The sequence below is a fragment of the Pinus tabuliformis genome, chromosome 1_1 (genome assembly GCF_031772625.1).
Source record: "Pinus tabuliformis cultivar Carrire ecotype Pingquan chromosome 1_1, CPIR1, whole genome shotgun sequence".
Classification (NCBI taxonomy): Eukaryota; Viridiplantae; Streptophyta; class Pinopsida; order Pinales; family Pinaceae; genus Pinus; species Pinus tabuliformis.
The window spans coordinates 486,250,967-486,272,195 of NC_142297.1; the positions used below are offsets into that span (position 1 = coordinate 486,250,967).

The 21,229-nt window shown below is 35.5% G+C and overlaps 1 protein-coding gene across 1 annotated transcript; it reads right to left on the reverse strand.

Moving 5' to 3' along the window:
* Nucleotides 1-311: 311 nt before the first annotated feature.
* On the reverse strand, nt 312-13,318 carry LOC149213899 (TMV resistance protein N-like). The gene is made up of 5 exons (XM_089389205.1): nt 12,780-13,318; nt 11,503-12,676; nt 11,097-11,390; nt 9,261-10,991; nt 312-833 (listed from the first exon to the last, which is right to left on the reverse strand). Exons 1-5 carry the CDS (start codon nt 13,316-13,318, stop codon nt 312-314), a joined length of 4,260 nt encoding a protein of 1,419 aa, XP_089245331.1.
* Between the last annotated feature and the right edge of the window lie 7,911 nt (nt 13,319-21,229).

Genomic DNA, 21,229 nt, shown 5'->3' on the forward strand with positions numbered 1-21,229 from the left:
TAATAAAAAAATTAACCTATGCGCACTGAAATATTCACTGACATTTTATATCCCAGAGAACTATGACATCGTTACCTTCACTGACATGTTATATACAAGAGAACTATGACATCGTTACCTTTTGATATTAGGGTTGCTTTATTTGTTTTCCAATTAAATATTTACAAAGTTATATATATATATATATATACTACATATCAAATCTTACTTTTCATATTGGAAATGCGTATTGTTTTAAACATTATCAGTCTACTCTACACTTACCTCACTTGAATCCGAGACAGTTTCGAGCACTTTGACTCGAGAAGTCATCAGTCGGGTCTTCTTTGCCGCCTCGTTTGCGCAGCTCCTCGGCTCGTTGGCGCAGATCCTTGGCCCCTCGGCAGATTGGGACATCCATATATAGCAAGCACCGTCAACTGCAACATCGAATGTTCGACTCCTGCGAGTTCTTCCAACGCCCGGCACTTTAACACCTTCAGCACTCGAAGATTTGTCACCTGCTGCAAGTCGACTATCCCCGCGACTCCACACTTATGAAGATGCAACCTCTCTAAAGATCTCAACGTTCCAAGACCAGAAAGTTCCTCTATCTTTGGACACTTAATTTTTAGTTTTATAAGTTTTGTAAGAACACAGAGGCCTTCAATTTTTTCCAACCGAGGACAATCCCACAATTCTAGTTTTAAGAGTGAATTTGGCAATGTTCCAACCTCCACCAGGTCTGGAGAATTCGCGTTGTGCTGGAAGTCCAGTATCCCCGCGACCCCACATTTATAAAGATGCAACCTCTCAAAAGATCTCAACGTTCCAAGTCCAGAAAGCTCCTCTACCTTTGGACACCTCCTAATTTTCAGCGTTTTAAGATTTCCAAGACCACAAAGACCTTCAATTTTTTCGAACCGAGAACAATCCCAGAACAATCCCACAAGTGTAGTTCTGAGAGTGAATTTGGCAATGTTCCAACCTCCACTAAGTGTGGAGATCTCTGGATGTGAAGATATTGAAGGTTCGGGCAAACACCTTGACCAAATGCTACCTCCGATATCGCCGTTGACTTTAGGATTAAGTATTGAAGGCTAACCATGCACTCAATCGAATCTCTTCCCGTTTCTCTTTCCCCTCCAACTCTGTCGAATGGCAGGTCTCTTAACGGCAGTGCACATCAGATGTAATGGCGGTGGAAAAGGAGCCTGACTATTGCTCATATAGACGGTGCCTCACAATTCCGGTCATTCGAGGTGTATCGTAGCCATAAGAGGTATTTTTCTCTCATAGAAATCGATGGAAATTAAGAGTGAGAGGAAAAGATAGACCTCGTCCTTGCTCCACTTTTTCTCTCTAGAAGGTCAACGCCCTTTGTTATTGAACAAGATTTCATACTATTATTACTTCTGGAAAGAAGTGGTTAACATAGAAGAGCTGAAATCCGTCTAGAGCCACGACCATAGATTTCAACTGTCCGCTCCGAGATGAGGCTATGGAAGGCAAATGATGCATGAGACCCTCATTGTCGGAGGCCTGCAAATCCCTAATCCCTGAGCCTGCACAAATAACATTTGAATGTAATGCAGGGAAGGAATGTTAAATAAAAAGAAAACCTCTTGATCATACTCTGTGTCATCTCATTCAATATCGTGCGTTGCCAACAGAGTGTGTATCAAAAACAATATGGAACGCTCATGGAATATGGGGAGGTGAGTCGATTGAAATGAATCGGCTTGATTGAAATGAAGCTGCGTGAATCGCAAGTTGGAGCTGAGATGGAGAAATGCACAAGTCGTTCCCATTATCTAAATGTGAGCTTTGAGATCAAGGAGAACGGAGGCAGGCAAAGCGGCGGGATGAAACGAGACCCTCCGTACTCCTCAAGTCAAAACCGCAGATAGATTCCAGACGAAAAATATCCCTGGAATAATCCATCCTCCGTAAAAAAAAAATGTAATAGTCAACCTCGGTACATCCTCCCAGGGTTGATATAGAGATGCTTTCGGCGAACTAAAAATGCACAATTATGTTTTTTTGGTGGAAAGTTATGAAATTCTGGTTATATTTTGAAAAAAATTGATAAGGACTATTTAAAATTCAAGTAAAAGCTGTCAAAATTCATAATTTTAGGTGCCATGGATGTTTGTGATGATGCTAAATTCATTTCCACCATAAAAACATGATTCAAACATTGCCTCTACAAAAAATTTTAAATTTTTTTGCTTGAATTCCTGCCACTTTTTACTGTCTGAGCAATTCCTCCACCTCCTTAAACAACTCTAAAAAATAACATTCATGCCATAAGAATTTTTCTCTATAATATATAAATAAATAAAATAATTTTCATTTTATTATTATTTTGAAAAATAAAATAATTTTCAATTTATTATTATTTTAAATTAGGAATATAACCAACAATATTAATATCCTATATCTAACTGCCATCCATTGATTTTAGTATTATGTTATAGTAACCAACATGCCATTTTTAATAGTACAAGAATGCTAGTTATTTGTCACATATTTAAGAATATATGAAATTATTGATTGAATAGTATATCATCTTGCTTGTTTAGATAAAAAACTTGAAACAAACACTTTTTATGAAATTATTGATGGAATAGTAGATCATCTGTTTTGTTTAGATAAAAAACTTAAAACAAATGTTTCGTTCAATTATGCTAGAAGTGAGTTTAATTCAATGGCTATAGGATTAGCTTCCTTGGAAGTCTACTCTGTTATTTTTTAAGAGAGAATAGACATTTTGTTGCTTATTTTTCTGAGTTGTAGTAGCAAGTCATTAATACTAAGTAGAATTTTTTATTGTCTTTCACTTCTTCCCACATGTTCTATGAAACTTGAAACAAATGTTTCGTTCAATTATGCTAGAAGTGAGTCTAATTCAATGGCTATAAGATTAGCTTCCTCTTCATTACTTGTAGGGAAGTCTACTCTGTAATTTTTTATAGAGAGAATAGACATTTTTTTGCCCTTTTTTGTGAGTTGCAGTAGCAAGTCATTAATACTAAGTAGAATTTCTTATTGTCCTTCACTTCTTCCCATCAAGACATTTTCTATGATACTTCTAATCTTCCAATATAAGTTGACCCCCGTACATGTAGTAGTCCAACAAACACCAAAACAAGCAGAGAGAGGATATCACCCCACTTGTCCTAGTGTGACCTCATGTTATAAACGTAATTAGAAGATATTATATACGCAATTACGCCAACCAACCAACCAACCACCTCGCCCATATCCATATATTGTTCCAGATCCACTAGCACAAATAGCCGTATATATAGAAGATCCAAAGCTAGCATGAGTAGATCCAGGTCCAAATTCAGTCGTTGATCCAACTGACCAAGGCTCGCCACCCAATAAGTAAATTGAAACTTTAGTTGCTCGACCACCGGGAGAGGATACTAGGTTTCTCTAGAATACTTGTTTCCTAAATTTGGTATCTAAGTGACCAATATTTTTCTCTACCTTTACATTAAATTTGAAACATCCTTCCACTATAACATATTCATCTACCTCATCGACTTCTTCCCTTGCAAAACAAGATGTGTATGCCCAATATTATGCAACAAAGATGACCTTGAGAAGAATTAGGACATGACATGTTAAAGAGGACCAAAAATAGGAAAAATATAGAGATATCTTATACGAAGAGGGAGACTTTTAGAAACCAACCCTAGCATTGACCACTAGCCAAATGACCTAGAGAAAAGGGATGGAAGAGTAAGGCCAAGTAGAAATTACGAAGATAGTGATATGAAAGACAAGAAAACATGTTTAGAAGAAGTAAACTTAGATTGATAATGCCAAAAAATTTCCCCATTATTTTTACCAAAAAGTGTTTAAAAAAAATAAAATAAAATAAAATAAAATAAAATAAATAATAAAATAAGTTATGAATTGACCAATGAGAAAAGCTAGAAAAAGCTTACCCAAACAACCTACATAGTGAGATGTGTCTTTAAAACCAATATCACCACCATTATAGTTGGTGAATGCACCATATCCAAATTATTATAGTGATCAAATGTGGGAATAAACTATTTCCCACACTAAATAGTGCAAAATGAACTTGAGGTGATGTCCCTTAATGACCATCACATCTATGGTAATATAAAGACTATATAAGTGAATACGTTGTCTTGTGATTATAGTTGGATGTGGTGGGCGTCATCACTTAGAGTCACAAAGCATACAAGTGGGGAGAAGAGTTTACTTATTAAGTTAAAAGAGAAGTTTTAATTTTTAATTATATGGGGTAATGTAATAATTTAATAATTTAATTGTATTTTAAATAAAATTTATTATATTTGAGAGTCAAATTATTTTAAATGTATGTGGCCAAACTGTGATATGTCAAATTCCATATTAAACCTGAAATAAATTACGGATTTCTATCATTTTAAATAATATAATATAAAGTTATAAATTAAATATTAAATATTGATTTTATTATTTAATATAACACAAAATTAATAATTAATTAAAAATAAAATATAAATTAAAATTTTATATAAAAATATTTATTCCAAATAATATAATTAAATTAAATCATATACTTAATTACTTATAAAATGACAAAATATTTGATTATCTATAATGTAACCTCACATATTAAATTGTTGGGCTTATCGTTTATCATACTTTTAATTTAGTATTCATTGGTTTCAATGAATTTTATATTTAAATGGATAAAAATTAAATATTTAAATAAAAATGAAAGTTTATAATGAAATTTTATTTAAAACAAAACCTATTTCTTTGTTATACAAGTATATTGTATAAATTTTAAATGACAAAAAAGGCTTCAGAATTTGTGTATTTTTCCAATAATTTTTAAAATTTAATATATGTACACATCTAGTTCAACAACTAAATTCTTAATAACAACTATATGAAATTTTTTAAAATTTAATATATGTACACATCTAGTTCAACAACTAAATTCCTAATAACAACTATATTCTTAATAAAGGATGTCGATACTTAATAAGCTATATTGCATGAGTTTTTGGAACGTGGGAATATTGGGAACGTTGGGAACTTGGGTATTGGTGTTGGGTACGGCTAGAGGTTTCCCCAAAATTTACAGGAAACTGCTAATCGGGAATGGTAATATTATATAATAAAAAAATTAAAATATAAAAATTTAAAATATATAATTATATAATAATCAAAATTAATATTAAATCAAAATATTCAAATATTAAAATCATTTTAAATATATAATCTCTCTTATATACAAATATATTCTCTGGGTATCTCTCTTCATGAATCTCTCCCTTTTATATATATAAAATATTAAAATGTCAAGTTCATTATTAGTTCTCTGACACATGACCACTATTTGAAATAATCTGCCTTAAAATACAAAAGAACAATTTTACAATATGCACACAATCTTCTGCGATACATATACATAAACAAAAAACTAAATACTCATCAGCATGACATCCGAGATATCGCCCTTACATTGAGATGTCACACGCTTCCTTAACCCATCAAGAGATTGCTCCAGTTTCTCAATTAAGGACATCGGTGGTAAGGATGTCTTTGGCCTTTCTTCCTGTGAAGGTTTCAACAAAGCCTCATGTTTTGTGGGTAGTTCAACATATTTGTCTACATGCTTTGTATTCCCCAACCCCAAGGGAATGCGGGAACTCCAAAAAAAAATAGTCTTCAAAGCTCCCGAAACTTTCCCAAACTCCCATTGCAGCTCCCACAGAAAAGAGAACATTCTCATATAGTTCCAAAGTTTCTGGGAGCGCAGAAACCACTGGAACGAATTTCTCACCTCCGTGTAACAGAGTTAATAAGTTATAGGCTTACATAATACTTAATAAGTTAAAGGCTTACACATATAACTTCAACGCCATAATATAGAAAATTGTATTTATGCATTCCAACATCTTTGGGAATAGATTTATTGTAATGAATTTTTTTTGCCGCCATTGTACATTTGCAGTGGTAAACGAACCAACATTGTGAAAGTTATAACCATAAAATCGTGGGTTGGGCGTTGGTGGTTCAGTGGATTTGAGGCACGAGGCACAGTACATCTTAACTTTATTTGATGCCAAACATCTCCTTCATGAGATTTTTGTAAGAAAAGCTCAAAAATTTGTGTTACGATGCAATACAATGAACACAATAAGCACTTCGCTAGAATTATTACCTTAATATAAAAATTCTGACCAAAATCAATAATGTTTGTAAACATTTTTTTTTCAATTGTTTTTCTAAAATTAAAAAAGTAATCACATTTATTTATTTATTGTTCAAAGTTCTCTTAAAAAAAATCAATGTTAAGGCAGTAAGTTTTCTGGAAAGGTTTTTCTAGAGGTAATTTTATGTTTTTTTTTTTTTTTGGGGAATAAGGTGATATTGATATCAACATTGTTTCATAATTATTTATTTATTTATTATAGGTTGATGCTATTTTATTTTTCTTTCTTAAAATTATTTTTTATTTTTATTTTTATTTTTAAATAAATAAAATCATTATTTGTATTATCATTTTTATTTTTTATTTTTTTATGTATGCATTTTTGTTGTTGTTGGTGAATTATATTAATTTCAAAAATTGGGACCTATAGAGTAACTTACAAGAACTTAGGTTAGTTTCTTAATGGAGAGATTAGACCATATCAAAAAATATACACTTCTTAAGAAGGATAAAGATAACTGAAAAATACAAGATTTACCAAACTAGAACTACAACATTGGCCTAAGTGACCGTGTATATAAACAATTATATTCAACATGCTTACAACAAGCAAAACACTCTTTTACTCTAACTTCGCCTTTTGAAGCATGTCTTGGTTATTTTCCTAAATCGCCTTTGGATTTCATCTTTAAGAAAGATGTAGTTGTAGATGGACATAGTGACATAGACAGAGCAAATAAATTCATTGAGAAAATTCAGTTAATTCATCAAACAGTTCAAGAACAACTAGAAAAGAGTTAAGGTAAGTATAAGGCAAGGCATGATAAACATTGTGTGGATCATCAGTTTCAAGTAGGTGATGAAGTTTGTATATATATTAGCAAGGAAAGGCTTCAAGGTGAATGTAAAAAACTGAAACCAATTCGTTATGGTCCATTTAAAATTCTGGAAAAGATTGGTAATAATGCTTTCAAGCTTGATTTTCCTTCATATATGCAAATCTATTTCGTTGTTAGTGTTGAAAGTTTGAGATTGTATGAGCCTCCTTTGATTAAAGATCAAGGAGTGAATGTTAAAATTCCATCTATTGAAGACTTTCTCCAGAATTCCTTGATGTGCTTCAACAAGACACTATACTTGACAAAAGGACAAGGACAACTAAGAGGGGAAATATTGATTATCTTCAGGTGGGTCTCAAAGATACACATCCATCAAAGACCAAATGGATTGAAGTGGGGAAGGTGAGGGAACAATACCCTTATTTTTTCAATAACTGAAAGTGATCCTTTGGGGGTCCAAAAGGCTTCCAGTGGGGAAGAGTGATTAGGTACTCAAAATTATGCTCAAAAATCAAAGTGTCAGAATCTTGTCAAACTCAGCTTCATATTGAAGAGCTCATCAGTCTGAATCTAATTGTGCGAATGACACTCAAATCCGAGTTCGTATGCAGAAGTTAAGGCAAGCAAAGTTTAAATTTGACTTGCCTACATGGCAGGATGAGGATGATGTGGCAAGTTCTTTAGCGAATAAGGAGGTGCCAAGTGGAAACCCTTCATTGGCCCTCACATATCGCATATCACAACAATAAGTGGTTCGGGTTAAGAATCGCCCCCCAGGCAGAGCCGATTGTGATTTGCGATATCGTATATCGCAATCGCAATCGCAAGAAAGGATCGGTGAACAGATATCGGCCTCGACACTGGCAAGGTTGGGAGTTGCGATGTGATGCAATCGCATATCGCAATCACAGAGGCAATAAGAATCAAGCCCAACAAGGGTTGGGTTGCGATGCGATATCGACCCCGGTTGCAATGCGGTAAACCTCAAAGCGAGCTAGATGAGTGTAGGAGGAATAATAGATAATCAAGGAAGGGATTCATTTAAAATAATTTCAAGGATAAATAATTTTAATGTTTAAAAATTATACAAAATTAAAAATTTATGAATTTCTATAAAAAAAAATTGTGGACAAAAAGATTTGTTCTCTTTAATTCCACAAATTTCTGTAACAAGATTCCATCATTTACATACCCAAAAGTTGTACCAACAAACAAAGGCATTATATTTTGAATGAAACTAACATGTCACTACTAGGGAAACTCAAAATTCACATAGTTAAACACAATTTCTATAACTAGAAATATTTAATTAGAAAAGTAATTCATTTGCTTACATTTCATCTTATCAAGTCATCTTTGAATTCATTATTTAAATATATCTAATCATTTCTCGAAATTAACCTATTGTTGTTTTTTCCAAATTCATATTGCCACTAATATATTATAAAAAATCATCATTAACTTACACCCACCAATAAAATTATAGAAAAAAATATAAATAGTTCTAAAAATTTACTTTTAAATCAATTTTCATTTATTATTATAAATATAAACAAAGAGAAAGTTTTTGAGAAATTAAAACTAATTCGATACTCAATATAATAAAGAAATTAAAATTTAAAATTCAAAATAAATTTTATTAATATACTCTACAAATATCATTAATATACTCCATATATACTCCATAAGTAACATAAGATATCAAAAAATATCGAGTTAAAAAGGGTATATCATCTTTTAAAATAGAGAAATTATTATGTTGATAGCTCCATCGAAGTCATAACTTTATATAATGCGTAATGGAAAATTTTAATTGAAAAAATAGTTGTTTTAAAATTTTAATTTATTTATTATATGCTTTAACTAAAATTGAATAGTTTGGTAACGAGGTTTAAAATTATAAAAGATAGAAGATTGCAGTATCTATATGCAGAGAAAAACATAATTTTAAATTAAAAAAATAAATAAATATTAATGATGAAAATATAACATTTAAGTCATTATAATACCTTAATATTGTATTCAATATTAATGACCAAGAAACATAATAAAAAAATTAACCTATGCGCACTGAAATATTCACTGACATTTTATATACAAGAGAACTACGACATTATTATCTTTTGATATTAGTGTTGCTTTATTTGTTTTCCAATTAAATATTTACAAATATATATATATCAAATCTTACTTTTCAGATTGGAAATGCATGATGTTTTAAACATATCAGTCTACTCTAGACTTACCTCACTTGAATCCGAGACAGTTCGAGCACTTTGACTCGAGAAGTCATCAGTCAGGTCTTCTTCGCCGCCTCGTTTGCGCAGCTCCTTGGCTCGTTGGGGCAGATCCTCGGCTCGTTGGCGCAGATCCTTGGCCCCTCGCAGATTGGGACATCCAGATATAGCAAGCACCGTCAACCGCAACATCGAATGTTCGATCCCTGCGAGTTCTTCCAACGCCCGGCACTTTAACACCTTCAGCACTCGAAGATTTGTCAGCTGCTGCAAGTCGATTATTCCCGCGACTCCACATTTATGAAGATGCAACCTCTCTAAAGATCTCAACGTTCCAAGACCAGAAAGTTCCTCTACCTTTGGACACTTCTTAATTTTTAGTTTTATAAGTTTTGTAAGAACACAGAGGCCTTCAATTTTTTCCAACCGAGGACAATCCCACAATTCTAGTTTTAAGAGTGAATTTGGCAATGTTCCAACCTCCACAAGGTCTGGAGAATTTGCGATGTGCTGGAAGTCCAGTATCCCCGCGACCCCACATTTATACAGATGCAACCTCTCCAAAGATCTCAACGTTCCAAGGCCAGAAAGCTCCTCTACCTTTGGACACTTGTTAATTTTCAGTGTTTTAAGATTTCCAAGACCACAAAGACCTCCAATTTTTTCCAACCGAGCACAAGCCCTCAAGTGTAGTTGTAAGAGTGAATTTGGCAATGTTCCAACCTCCACTAAGTCTGGAGATATCTGGATGTGAAGATATTGAAGGTTCGGGCAAACACCTTGACCAAATGCTACCTCCGATATCCCTGTCTTCGTTAGGATTAAGTATTGAAGGCTAACCATGCACTCAGTCGAATCTCTTCCAGTTTCTCTTTCCCCTCCAACTCTGTTGAATGGCAGTTCTCTTAACGGACTATGGAAATTTTTCGGCATCCGCGCCAATCGTGAGAACTGTTGGGCTTGGTAGTCACTGTAGTTGCCTTCGACACGTAACTGTACTAGCTTTTTCAGCGCCATGATCCATAGTGGCAAGCATTCGACACTTGTCCACGTAATATTTAACTTTTCCAACTGAATCAACTCTCTCATAGAATCCGGCAAGCATTTCAATTCTCTGGGACCATTGATCTTCAATTCCTTCAAACTCTTTAGGGAACCGAGCCAAGCCGGCAGCGTTTTCAGCCAAGGATTGCGCAGAATTTCCAAAGCTCTTAAATTTGCAATGGCACTCGGCAATTCTGGTATGATTGTACCCTCTAAAAGTAACTCTGACAAGCACTGTTGATGTGCGACTTGATGAGGCAATACTTCAATCTTATGACACCAAGTCAGATCTATAACTTCAAGTGTGGTGATATTTCCAAGAGTCCCGCTGGACATTGTTAAATTTAAGCAGTTAAACAAACAGAGATGTTTAAGTCGTATTAAGTTCCCGAAGGAATTTGGAAGCGTCCGCAATTTGTAGCACTTCTCCAAGTGAAGACGTTGGAGGTTCTCTAAGTTTCCAAAGGACTCCGGCAGAGACTCCATTTCTGAAAAATCTTCTAACTCTAAGTGTTGCAAGCACTGCAGATTACAAAATTCGTCCGGCAAAGCTTTCAGAGGCACTCCTTCTGTAAAATATAGTGCCGTAACCGGACGCCTCACGACAATCTTATCAAGGTACCTCAGCTGCCCTATGGACTTTGGAAACTTTAAAAGAGGAGCCCTGATGTCCAACTGCCTCAACTGTAGAGGTGCCTGCATTGTGATTTGTAACTATGTCACGTCATGCGTGGTGGGGTAAGAGACAAAATTTCACAATGGGTTTTACATTACCAGCGGTAAAAGGAAATGACAATATACCTTACTTTCTCCCCAGAGTGTGCTCAATTTGTCCCCTGACACATTTAAAACACTTAATCTCTCCATTGGAATCCAGCGAGGCAGTGAAGCAAAGGGAAAATCATCGCAGTGGAGCCATATGAGATATTCTGGTGACTCCACCCTTGTCAGTATCTCTTCCAAACATTCACCCGGAGTGCTAAGCAGCTCCAACCTGCTCATGGAACGATTGCCCAACTCCACGGGGTTTCGCATTCTGTTGCCACCCCTACGCTCCACCAATTGACCCGGGTGAAAAAGCTTAAGTCCACGCACCTAAATTGTTCTTTTAAATGGTTAGAAACAAAATGACATCCTCGCGTAGTCTAAGAATTATTCAAAACATGACAACAGGACAGTATTTTAATGTAAAGTTTGAAATACATACAGCCGATTTGTCAGACAGATTATGAAGAAGGTCCCAAGTTGGTTGCCAAAGACGATGTCCGTCCAGAGGTTCTTTCTCTGCCAGATGTCTGCCCAGGTCTCTCACGTGGTCGTGCATTCGTAGATACTGTCTATTTCTGCGTGTTAACCCATCCACGACGTCCACGAGGCACCTGCTCTGTAGGTTCCGAAGACCCAACCGTCCTTGCAAGCCGGATCCATCCCATACTCTTATGGCGGTATCCCTGTCTCGATATATTGATTCGTTTAGAGACCAATCATCCTCCATTTCCATTTCTCCAGTAAAGAAACATGCAATATCTAAGAATATTTTCTTTTCCTCTGGATCCAAACCATCGTAGCTAATTTTAAGTATGTTTTGTATATCTTCCGGGAGTATTTTAGAAATTTTGTGCAGTTGGTCATTCCAATACTCCAAATCATCTTTGCCGTGAAGAAGCGCGCCAATTACTTGAAGAGATAACGGCAATCCTTGGCAGGCATCCAAAAATTCTTTAACCAATGGTTCAAATTGTGCAGCAGGATGAGGCTGGCCGAAGGCATGGGAACAGAAAAGCTCTTGGGAGTGTTGTGGATTGAGGCCTTCAAGCTTGTAGATAGATGTTTCTACAATCCCGAAGCTTGTAAGAACATCTTTATTACGAGAGGTAACTAAGATCAAGCTACCTGAACTGAGAGCATCCTTCACCGGAAAAAGCAATACGTTCAGCTGGTGAATATGATCCACATCATCAAGGATTATGAGAGCGTGAGAGCGACATCGCGAGACACGCCTTCTCAGCTCCTCTATACCCTGATCAATGCTGTCGATTGACACTTGGGATCCAGTCAATTCTTTCACAAGCGTACTCAGCAGGGCATCTAAAGATCTACTGGCTGCTTTTTCTCTGATATCAAGTAAAAAACAAGATCTATGGTATTTTGATCTCTCACGATTGAAGTATTCTTTTGCGAGGGTGGTTTTGCCCACCCCACCAAGGCCTACAATTCCCACAACCCTAGTCTCCCCACTTTGTTGAGCCATTAACACGCTTCTCTCGAAATCTCGTACTTTGTCATCCAATCCCGTGGGATATTTGGAAACATTGAGGGGTGTTTTTGGAAGTTCCTTCAACACCCGTTCCACGACGTCCTCAACGAGTTGGCTATCGTCACTACATCATATGCAGAATAACTCGACTAGTAAGTAAGAAACGCCTACATCTAGCTTTTATAACATAAAAAGAGCAGCTAGCCTAAAGAATTAGTGGTTCTTACCTGTTACAAGCCTCGGCCTCCACCACAAAACCCATTAAATCTGCAGCGTGAGAAAGAGCGCTCCTCCATTCTTGGATACTGTTGGGGTCGTACCTTGGCATCTTTAGACGAGACTGAGGGTCAATTGTTTTCTTCCCTTCTAGAATGCTCAGATGTCGAGCATACACTCCGTTTTCACCGAGCGTCCACCGAAGTACATCAGGCTTTACGCCATAGGAGATGGGAACAATAGTTTTCCCTGACTCCAACATCAACAGAAGTTCATTTAGACACCAACTTGACTCTGCGTAATTGGTGGAGAATATTGCTATATGAACTGACGCAGAGAGAATAGCGGCCTTTAACTGAGAAGGTATGTGGTCTCCCACCTCCAATTCTTCCTTGTCGAGAAAGACACGCAGTCCATGGACAATAAGGCGTTTGTATAGATGGGTCGCTAAAGTTTTCTTAACATCCGGACCGCGGTGACTCAAGAAAACGTCGTAGTAGTTGCTGCTGGTGGTTGCAGCTGCAGCAATGGGGTTGGAAGAAGAAGCCATTAGAGAAACAACTAAGACGAATGGAAAACTAAGATATTTATCTCTCAGAGTGGTTGAGGATGCAACACAGCAAAATACGTGCTTTCTGAATGAGCAATGGGTATTGGGACTAGACACATTCCAATATTTATAATTAAATGCTACGAATTTATTAATAAAAACGGAAAATTTTACCCATCATGATTGGCATTTTACCCATCATGCACGCAGGGAAGACTTTTCCACAACCTTGCCAACAACCAGTCTCTCTTATTTAATTATTAACTATTCCATCTTCCTCGGCAGCGCCTAACCAGCCATATATCAAGTATTAAATGCAGCCGGAGATGCACGCGACATAGCCTGTTAACACGCAAAATGTTTTTTTTTATTTAGTGACGAGTTTTCAAATTCGTGTGTTAACAAATTATCTCGTGTGCATCTCCGAGTGCATTTAATACTTGATATATGGCTGGTTAGGCGCTGCCATCTTCCTCCTTCGTTGAATAAATTATGCGGTGTAAGCCGGGCTTTGGAAATATAAATCCTCAATTTTCAATGACTTTATGCGAAGGGGCCTGTAAGGCGTGTTTGATAATTTATAGGGAATCAAAGGCGGGACATGCCTGATAATTAATTTATTTAAAAGTTCCGTCATTTGATATTTATTTTTTATTTAGGTAAATATTATTTTCAACTGTACTCAGTATTTTTTAATTATGATACAGGGTAGAGATCTTCCAACTTGCTCTATTTTTTTAATTATTCAATTAATAATTATCTGGTGCAGGCATCTTCGAAGTTGTTTTACTTTTTAATTAATAATTATATGAGGTAGGGATCTTGGAAGTTGCTCTATTTTTTAATTATTAATTATATGGCGTAGGGATTTTGGAAGTTGTTATATTTTTAATTATTGTTTAATTAATAAATATATCGTGTAAGAATAATTATATGAGGTAGGGATCTTGGAAGTTGCTCTATTTTTTAATTATTAATTATATGGTGTAGGGATTTTGGAAGTTGTTCTATTTTTAATTATTGTTTAATTAATAATTATATCGTGTAAGGATCTTGGAAGCTGCTCTATTTTTTAATTATTATTTAATACAGGAGTTACGGGAGATGCCTCCATGCACAGGGGAATTTAAATCGATCTCTTCGCGTCTTTCCACCACTTCCAATGCTTTCAAGAAGCCAGATACTCGGCATCTTTTGTCCCTTCGTTTCCCTAGGTTGTGTCCGTGTTTGTCCCATGTAAGGGTATACGCCTTTAGAAACATAAATCCCTAATTTTCAATGACTTTATGTGAAGGAGACTCGAAAATGTGTTTGATAATTAACAACGAATCAAGGGCTGAACATGCATGATGATTAATTTATTTAGAAGTTCGGTGATTTGATATTTTCTATTATTCAATTAAATATTATTTTCAACTGCAACCACTGTATTTTTAATTATTTGATTACGTATAAATGATACAAGGTGGAAATCTTCCCACCTCTATTTTTATAATTATTTGATTAATAATTAGATGGGTAGGGATATTCGAAGCTGCTCTATTTTTTAATTATTATTTGATTAATAATTATAGGGTGCAAGGATATTTTAAGTTGCTCTATTTTTTAATTATTTCATTGATTATCATAAATTTTTGAATTTGGTTTCACATAAAATTGGATATAGTTTAAAATATTATTAATGGTGAAAAATAAATAATGATGATAATGTTGTTGTTGATCTAATTTTAAAATATTATTAATGGTGAAAAAAAATGATGTGATTAATGCGAAAGGCATTTCTCTACTATATGGATCACAAAATTCTCAGATCTAACAGAAATGATGATGATGATGTTGTTGCCGTCGCAGCAACATGAGTAACATGTATATAGTGTGTGAGGAATATATCTACTAGTTTATGGATAACAAGTGTAGATATATTTTAAAGTTGGTGTTGTTGGATGCTTAACAAGTATATTGTGTGTGATGAATGTAACAAGTATATAGTATGTGATGACTATAACTATTAGTTTATGGGTAACATGTGTAGAGATATTTTAAAATTTGTTATTCAAAATATTATGAAAAATATTCAAGTGTATTGAGAATGCAATTGCTTCTTGAGGAGTAACAAGTGTATAGTGTGTGACAAATATAGCTACTAGTTTATGGGTAACAAGTGTAGAGATATTTTAAAATTTGTTATTCAAAATATTATGAAAAATATTCAAGTGTATTGAGAATGTAGTTGCTTCTTGACGAGTAACAAGTGTATAGTGTGTGACGAATATAGCTACTAGTTCATGGGTAACAAGTGTAGAAATATTTTAAAATTTGTTATTCAAAATATTATGAAAAATATTCAAGTGTATTGAGAATGTAGTTGCTTCTTGATGAGTAACAAGTGTATAGTGTGTGATGAATATAGCTACTAGTTTATGGGTGACAAGTGTAGAGATATTTTAAAATTTGTTATTCAAAATATTATGAAAAATATTCAAGTGTATTGGTGTAGTGTGATTATTTTATGTTTTGGAATTTTATTTGAATAAAGTAAAGATTTTTGTTTATTCCATCTTGATTTTCTTTTTTGTTTAAAATGGGTTTTTAAGTTTTGGTGGGTAATTCAATTGGCAAGCATTTTAAAATGAAGTGTTATGAGTAAAGTAAACTCGAGGTTCAAATGCCCCCGACTTACCTATGTCTGTGGAAGGGGCATACATAAGGACCTAGGGGTTATAATAGTGGTGGTCGAAATTGACCATGTGTCATATGAGTATGAAGTCGACCTAGTCGTCGATTCCTATAATCACAAAAAAATGATTTTGAATTCATAAATAAATTCAATTTGTGAAAAAGTCATGGGGCGCTTGGATCGTGCAAATTTCACAACTCAAACTTGTGATTCCAACAAATCTATAGGGGATTTTGGATAAATTTGACCAAAAAGTATACCCCTAATTATGTAAACTTTACAAATCCAACTCATGATCCCAACAAATCTCTACCAAATTTTGGACAAATTTGATGCGGAAATATACCCAAAAAAGACCAAAACCTAGAATAATTAAAATAAAGTAAATGGACATTGAACTTTGATTCCTTTGCATTACTTTCTATAAGGTGCCTATGCTTATGGAGGATTTTTGTGGTTTCTTAAGAAATTCCAGTTAAAGGTAATCCTTTTAAGCTTGTCCATTACAATGTCCATAATAAACTACATTATCCATTAAACTTGAACATCATAAATCAACATAATTTTTCTACATGGTGTATGTTTTTCTAAAGTTTGATGTGTCTAAAGTACCTAGTTTAGGAATAAACCAAGTTATCAACTTAACGAGAAATTGACCAAGTCCGTGTTTTTTAAAGGTCACATTTAGTGTTGATTTTTATATTCATTTGGAAAAGTGGTGATGCAGCATCACTCTCTTTTCATTAGGGTTAGAATTCTAATATTTTTACCAAGATATGAATATGAACAACTCTAGTGTGAATAAATGTGTTAAAATTATAACATTTTACGAAGATATGAGCATGAACATCTATAGTGTGAATAAATGTATTAAATTCAAACACTAGAATGAACCATTAAAGTTAGAACAATAATGATTATCCACTATTATATGTAATGTAAGATACCAATGTTGAAAATAGTAATTTTTGTTTCATGCCTCTAAATCAAATCCATAGAGTTTAAATTCAATTCAATCCTTGTAACATAACAAAGTGATTGATTTGATGCTATGGATCATTCTTCGTCTTATATTTTTCAACATAGAGATTTTGAATTCAATTTGAACATTCAAAGTGATAGATATATGATGGTGAAATATTTTTTGAATCTCAATATGAGAATTCATAGAGGAGCTCCTCTTCACTCTCACACTTTTGATGATATTAGAGAGGCAATAAATAGGGATAAGAAGCAATGTTTTGGATTACTAGTAGTACTAAAAATATTCTAGAATATTCCTTGGAGTTTAAATCCCCACCATTCATCTAATAATGATCGATAATGAAATTAAAATTTTGGGAATTTAATTACAAAATAAACACACTTATCGTTGATATAATGAACTTAAAATGTTACATAGAGGATTTAAATTTAAGCGAAAATAACATTTTTACTATCACTCAAACTAAACTCAATTAACCCTTAAACAAACATTATAAATATATTTAAATTTCAGATTAATTTATTTAATAGTTAATTGCGCTAATTTAAAAATATATAAATTTATAATTAACTTTGGTTTTAAAATATTAATAAAAATGGTTTTAAAATATTGATAAAAATATTCTTTTAGCGCTATTTCTCGGTTTAGACACATAATTGAGCTAAGGGATTAACCTTTATCATGATTAGGGAAAAGTTTTTTGCGGTTACAGAGTGATATAAAAGGAGAAAAGTATATTAACGTATTGCTCGAATGTTATGCTCTTGACCTGCGAGAAGATACCAGAATACCAAATATGCGAAGAAATATACCCAGAATTCAGAATAATAAGAAATAACAACAAGTATTTTATTATTCAAAAAGGAAAGCAATGTTCACTTGCCTCTGCGAGGGTGCAACCTCCAATAGAGCTAGGCTCGATTACAAAATAAGACACGACGCTCCTCGAGGGGAGTCTCTATCCTTTATATAGGATTCATACATGCAATACCATGGGTCAATACCATGGTTCTTATTAATACCATCTATCTAATACCATGGCCCATTTACAACTAACTCTGGTCCCTTCCTTAAATGTGGGTCAACCATTTACAATTATTAATATGGGCTTTATTGACTCTTTACTTATCTATAACTATGACTTGACCCTATTACATAAATAAGGGGGTTAGGGTTGGACCCTAACATGCCCTCCCCCATAAAAATAGCCTTGTCCTCAAGGTTGAAGTTGTGGAAACTGCTGAAGGACAGTGTTTGGTTCCTAGGTCGCATCTTCTGGGGAGGTGTCTTTCCACTTGACGAGGATTTCCTTGATCGTGCCACCACGCAGGTGCCGCTCTCGCGTGTCAAGAACTTGTTTAGGTTGGAGCCAGATTGAACCTTCTTCATCGAATTTCAATAGACTGGTTTGAATTCGGCAGTGGTTCCCAATCACTTTCTTGAGGCATGAGACATGGAAGACTGGATGGATTTTTGCCGTGGGTGGCAAAGCTAGCTTGTAGGCTACTTCTCCGATGCGCTGAAGTACTTGATACGGTCCGTAGAATTTTGGAGATAATTTCTGACAACCCTTGTCTTTGAGTGATGTTTGCTTATATGGTTGCAGCCTCAAAAATACATGATCCCCTTCTTGAAATTTGCATTTTGAACGATGTTGATCTGCCTATTGCTTCATGCGATTTTGAGCTTGATGGAGATTCTCTCTGAGGTGGGCCAACATGGTTGTGCGGTTCTATATGAGTTGATCCATTGCTTGTACCTTCGAGCATCGCTGAATATAAGAAGTAGGTGTTGGACACCTAATCCTAAGTGGGTTAGTGTGGAAGTCGAATGGACAAAAGGAGTCCAAGAGACCTTGGGATGTGGAACCCAATGGTCAGATATTGTACTATAAATGTATATCAGTTATTAATAAAAAATGTACTGCATGTTTTATCTTTCATATCTCTCTTGCTGTCCATGTGTGTTTAACATGGTATCAGAGCGAGCGAATTCTGACCCTGCTCCAATTTGAGCCCCTGGTTTTGTCAGTTTTTCTCTATTGGCTCTATCCTACTTGCCAGAACTTGAGTGCTCTAATTGCCTGCATGACCTAACTGCTCTAATTGTCTGCATGACCTAACGCTCCACTAATTTGGGCTCTGTCAGAAATGCATTTTCTCATTTCTGGGCATTCTCTGCAATTGTCAGCGCTCTTTCTTTGCAACGTCCACTGTTCGTCTGGCCATTTCATTAATTATAACCGCTGTCCTTATTTTCTGTGCATTGAATGCTCTGCTGCAATTGCTGGTCTGACTGAATAGTGCCGGTTTGCTACAACTCTCATTCACCCGTGCTTGCTTTGACCCTATCCATTTGCCTGTAATTGATTTCTGCGTTGATATTGGCCAACCTATACAATTTCTAATTTACGCACAGGGCTTTCCATATTCTTTCCTTGTTCCGCGCACGATTCTTGGGCGTAATCAAAGCTATTATCCAGTCTCTCCATCGCCTGTTGTTACCGTTCACTGGGTTCTTTGTTGTTTTCGGGAGTTTGGAGATTTGGTATCCTGCATGAAGGACTACCATATGCTCGGTAACAAGAAAGTCCTTCTTGGTATCGAAACTAGAGGCCTGCAAGGACTCTGCATCAACAATTCGAAATTCTGCACAAAGTCATATCGCTGATAAAACTACCAGTGGCCCATGTGGGTCTAGCTCTCGCCCAGTTTCGAGTTCAGGAACTGAGCGTGCTCCAAGTGTGTTTAAACCTCTGTAGTTTAGGGTTAAAAAAAAACGTTAAGATTTCTCAGTTGGAGGGCATAACATTGTTGTGCCTACGGAAGGAAACTCGACAAGCGGTGCACCATCTGCAGAATTAGGAAGCCGAGAAAGCGAATCCAAGAAAGTCCTTCAACAAAAAAAAAAAGGTTTGGTGATGACTCCCCTCAAGAAGAAGGCTGTAAAGCGTGGAACTGGAGAAGAGAGTGGAAACGTGGTGGCCTCTCTAGTTTGATATACAGTCTCTGATGGTTCTTGAAAGAGATAATTGACTGCAGCTATTCGTGTGGGAACCAATACGTATTCTGTCGCTGTCACGGCTCCTCCCAACAGGAATATTGCACCACCAGCTTATTACATGTTGTTTTTGCTGACACGGGGCATCCCCGGCTTCGCAGCCTGGATTCAAATCGCGAATTAGAGACGAGGCAGACAATGAGCGCTCTGTCGGAGCTCTAGATAGTGAGCGTGCGTATGATTTGAAATAGCCACTCATTGCTATGTAAATTTGAAATATATATACCCATTGTTTACGTCTATTATGGTGAAGCGTTTTTTAAAACAAACAAACTTGCTCGCTTGTTGTTGCTGTTGCTGAATAACGCCGCTACTGCTCCGCTTGAGGGGTTTTCCGATCTTGCTGCTCTGCCTGTTGATACTGAGAGTGTGAGAGTTTTTGCTACTGTTGTTACTGTTGGGCCTTGCGCCACCGCTGCTGCTGCTGCTTACGTTTCCTTCCATTTTGTGTCACTCCTTCCCTGCCATTCGAAAATCTTGCAGGACGTTTATTTCTCCAGACGGTGACACTGGGGGAGGCCAAAGGAAAACTTCTATTTGGGCGTCCCAAGTGAAGGATCAGAAGCAACAAGGCTGTTTTGGGGTGCGTACATTCCCCAGAAAAGACTTGATTTAAGGATGTGTAAACCCTGTTTCGGGTATGTTTGGGGGTTTCTACAATGAAAGATCAGAAGAAAGGCATAGAAATTCCAGTTTTGTGTATATATACAACCCTCATAAGTCCAGGGATATATACAGCCCTAAACATTCAAGTTTTGGGTCAAATTCAGGTGCCTAATTCTCCTACTTTTTGGAATTTATAAATTCAACCTGAAGAAATCCTCTTTTGGGATAGTATGGATTTCCCGAAATTCCTGTTTTGAATTTTAATCAGCCAACACAGATACTGTTTTGGGTGCTTCTGCCTGCCATTTTGTGAATGCGGATTTTGATCACGAGGCTAGACGCTGTTTTGGGGGGAGGACTGCATTTGAAGATCAACAACAAGAAAGTTGATTTGGTATTATATTCAGCTTCTCTTTAGAGAAAAACCTATTTTGGGCTACATATATTCAAACACCCACCACAAATCCTCTTGTGATATTGTCGGTAGAAAAAGTCCAATTTTGTAGTTTTTGGCTTGAGACTACTTTGACGTAAGATTTTGAGATTCCCCATATTTTTTGTGGGGTATACTACAATTGGAGGA

Bases quoted from the DNA above. Each gene is read 5' to 3' on its own strand.
- LOC149213899 (XM_089389205.1), bottom strand. From the start codon at position 13,318: ATGGCTTCTTCTTCCAACCCCATTGCTGCAGCTGCAACCACCAGCAGC. The intron at 10,992-11,096 runs GTATATTGTCAT...ATCACAATGCAG, and splicing joins CACTCTGGGGAGAAAGTAAG to GCACCTCTACAGTTGAGGCA. The intron at 834-9,260 runs GTAAGTCTAGAG...AGGTGTCCAAAG, and splicing joins CTGTCTCGGATTCAAGTGAG to GTAGAGGAGCTTTCTGGACT.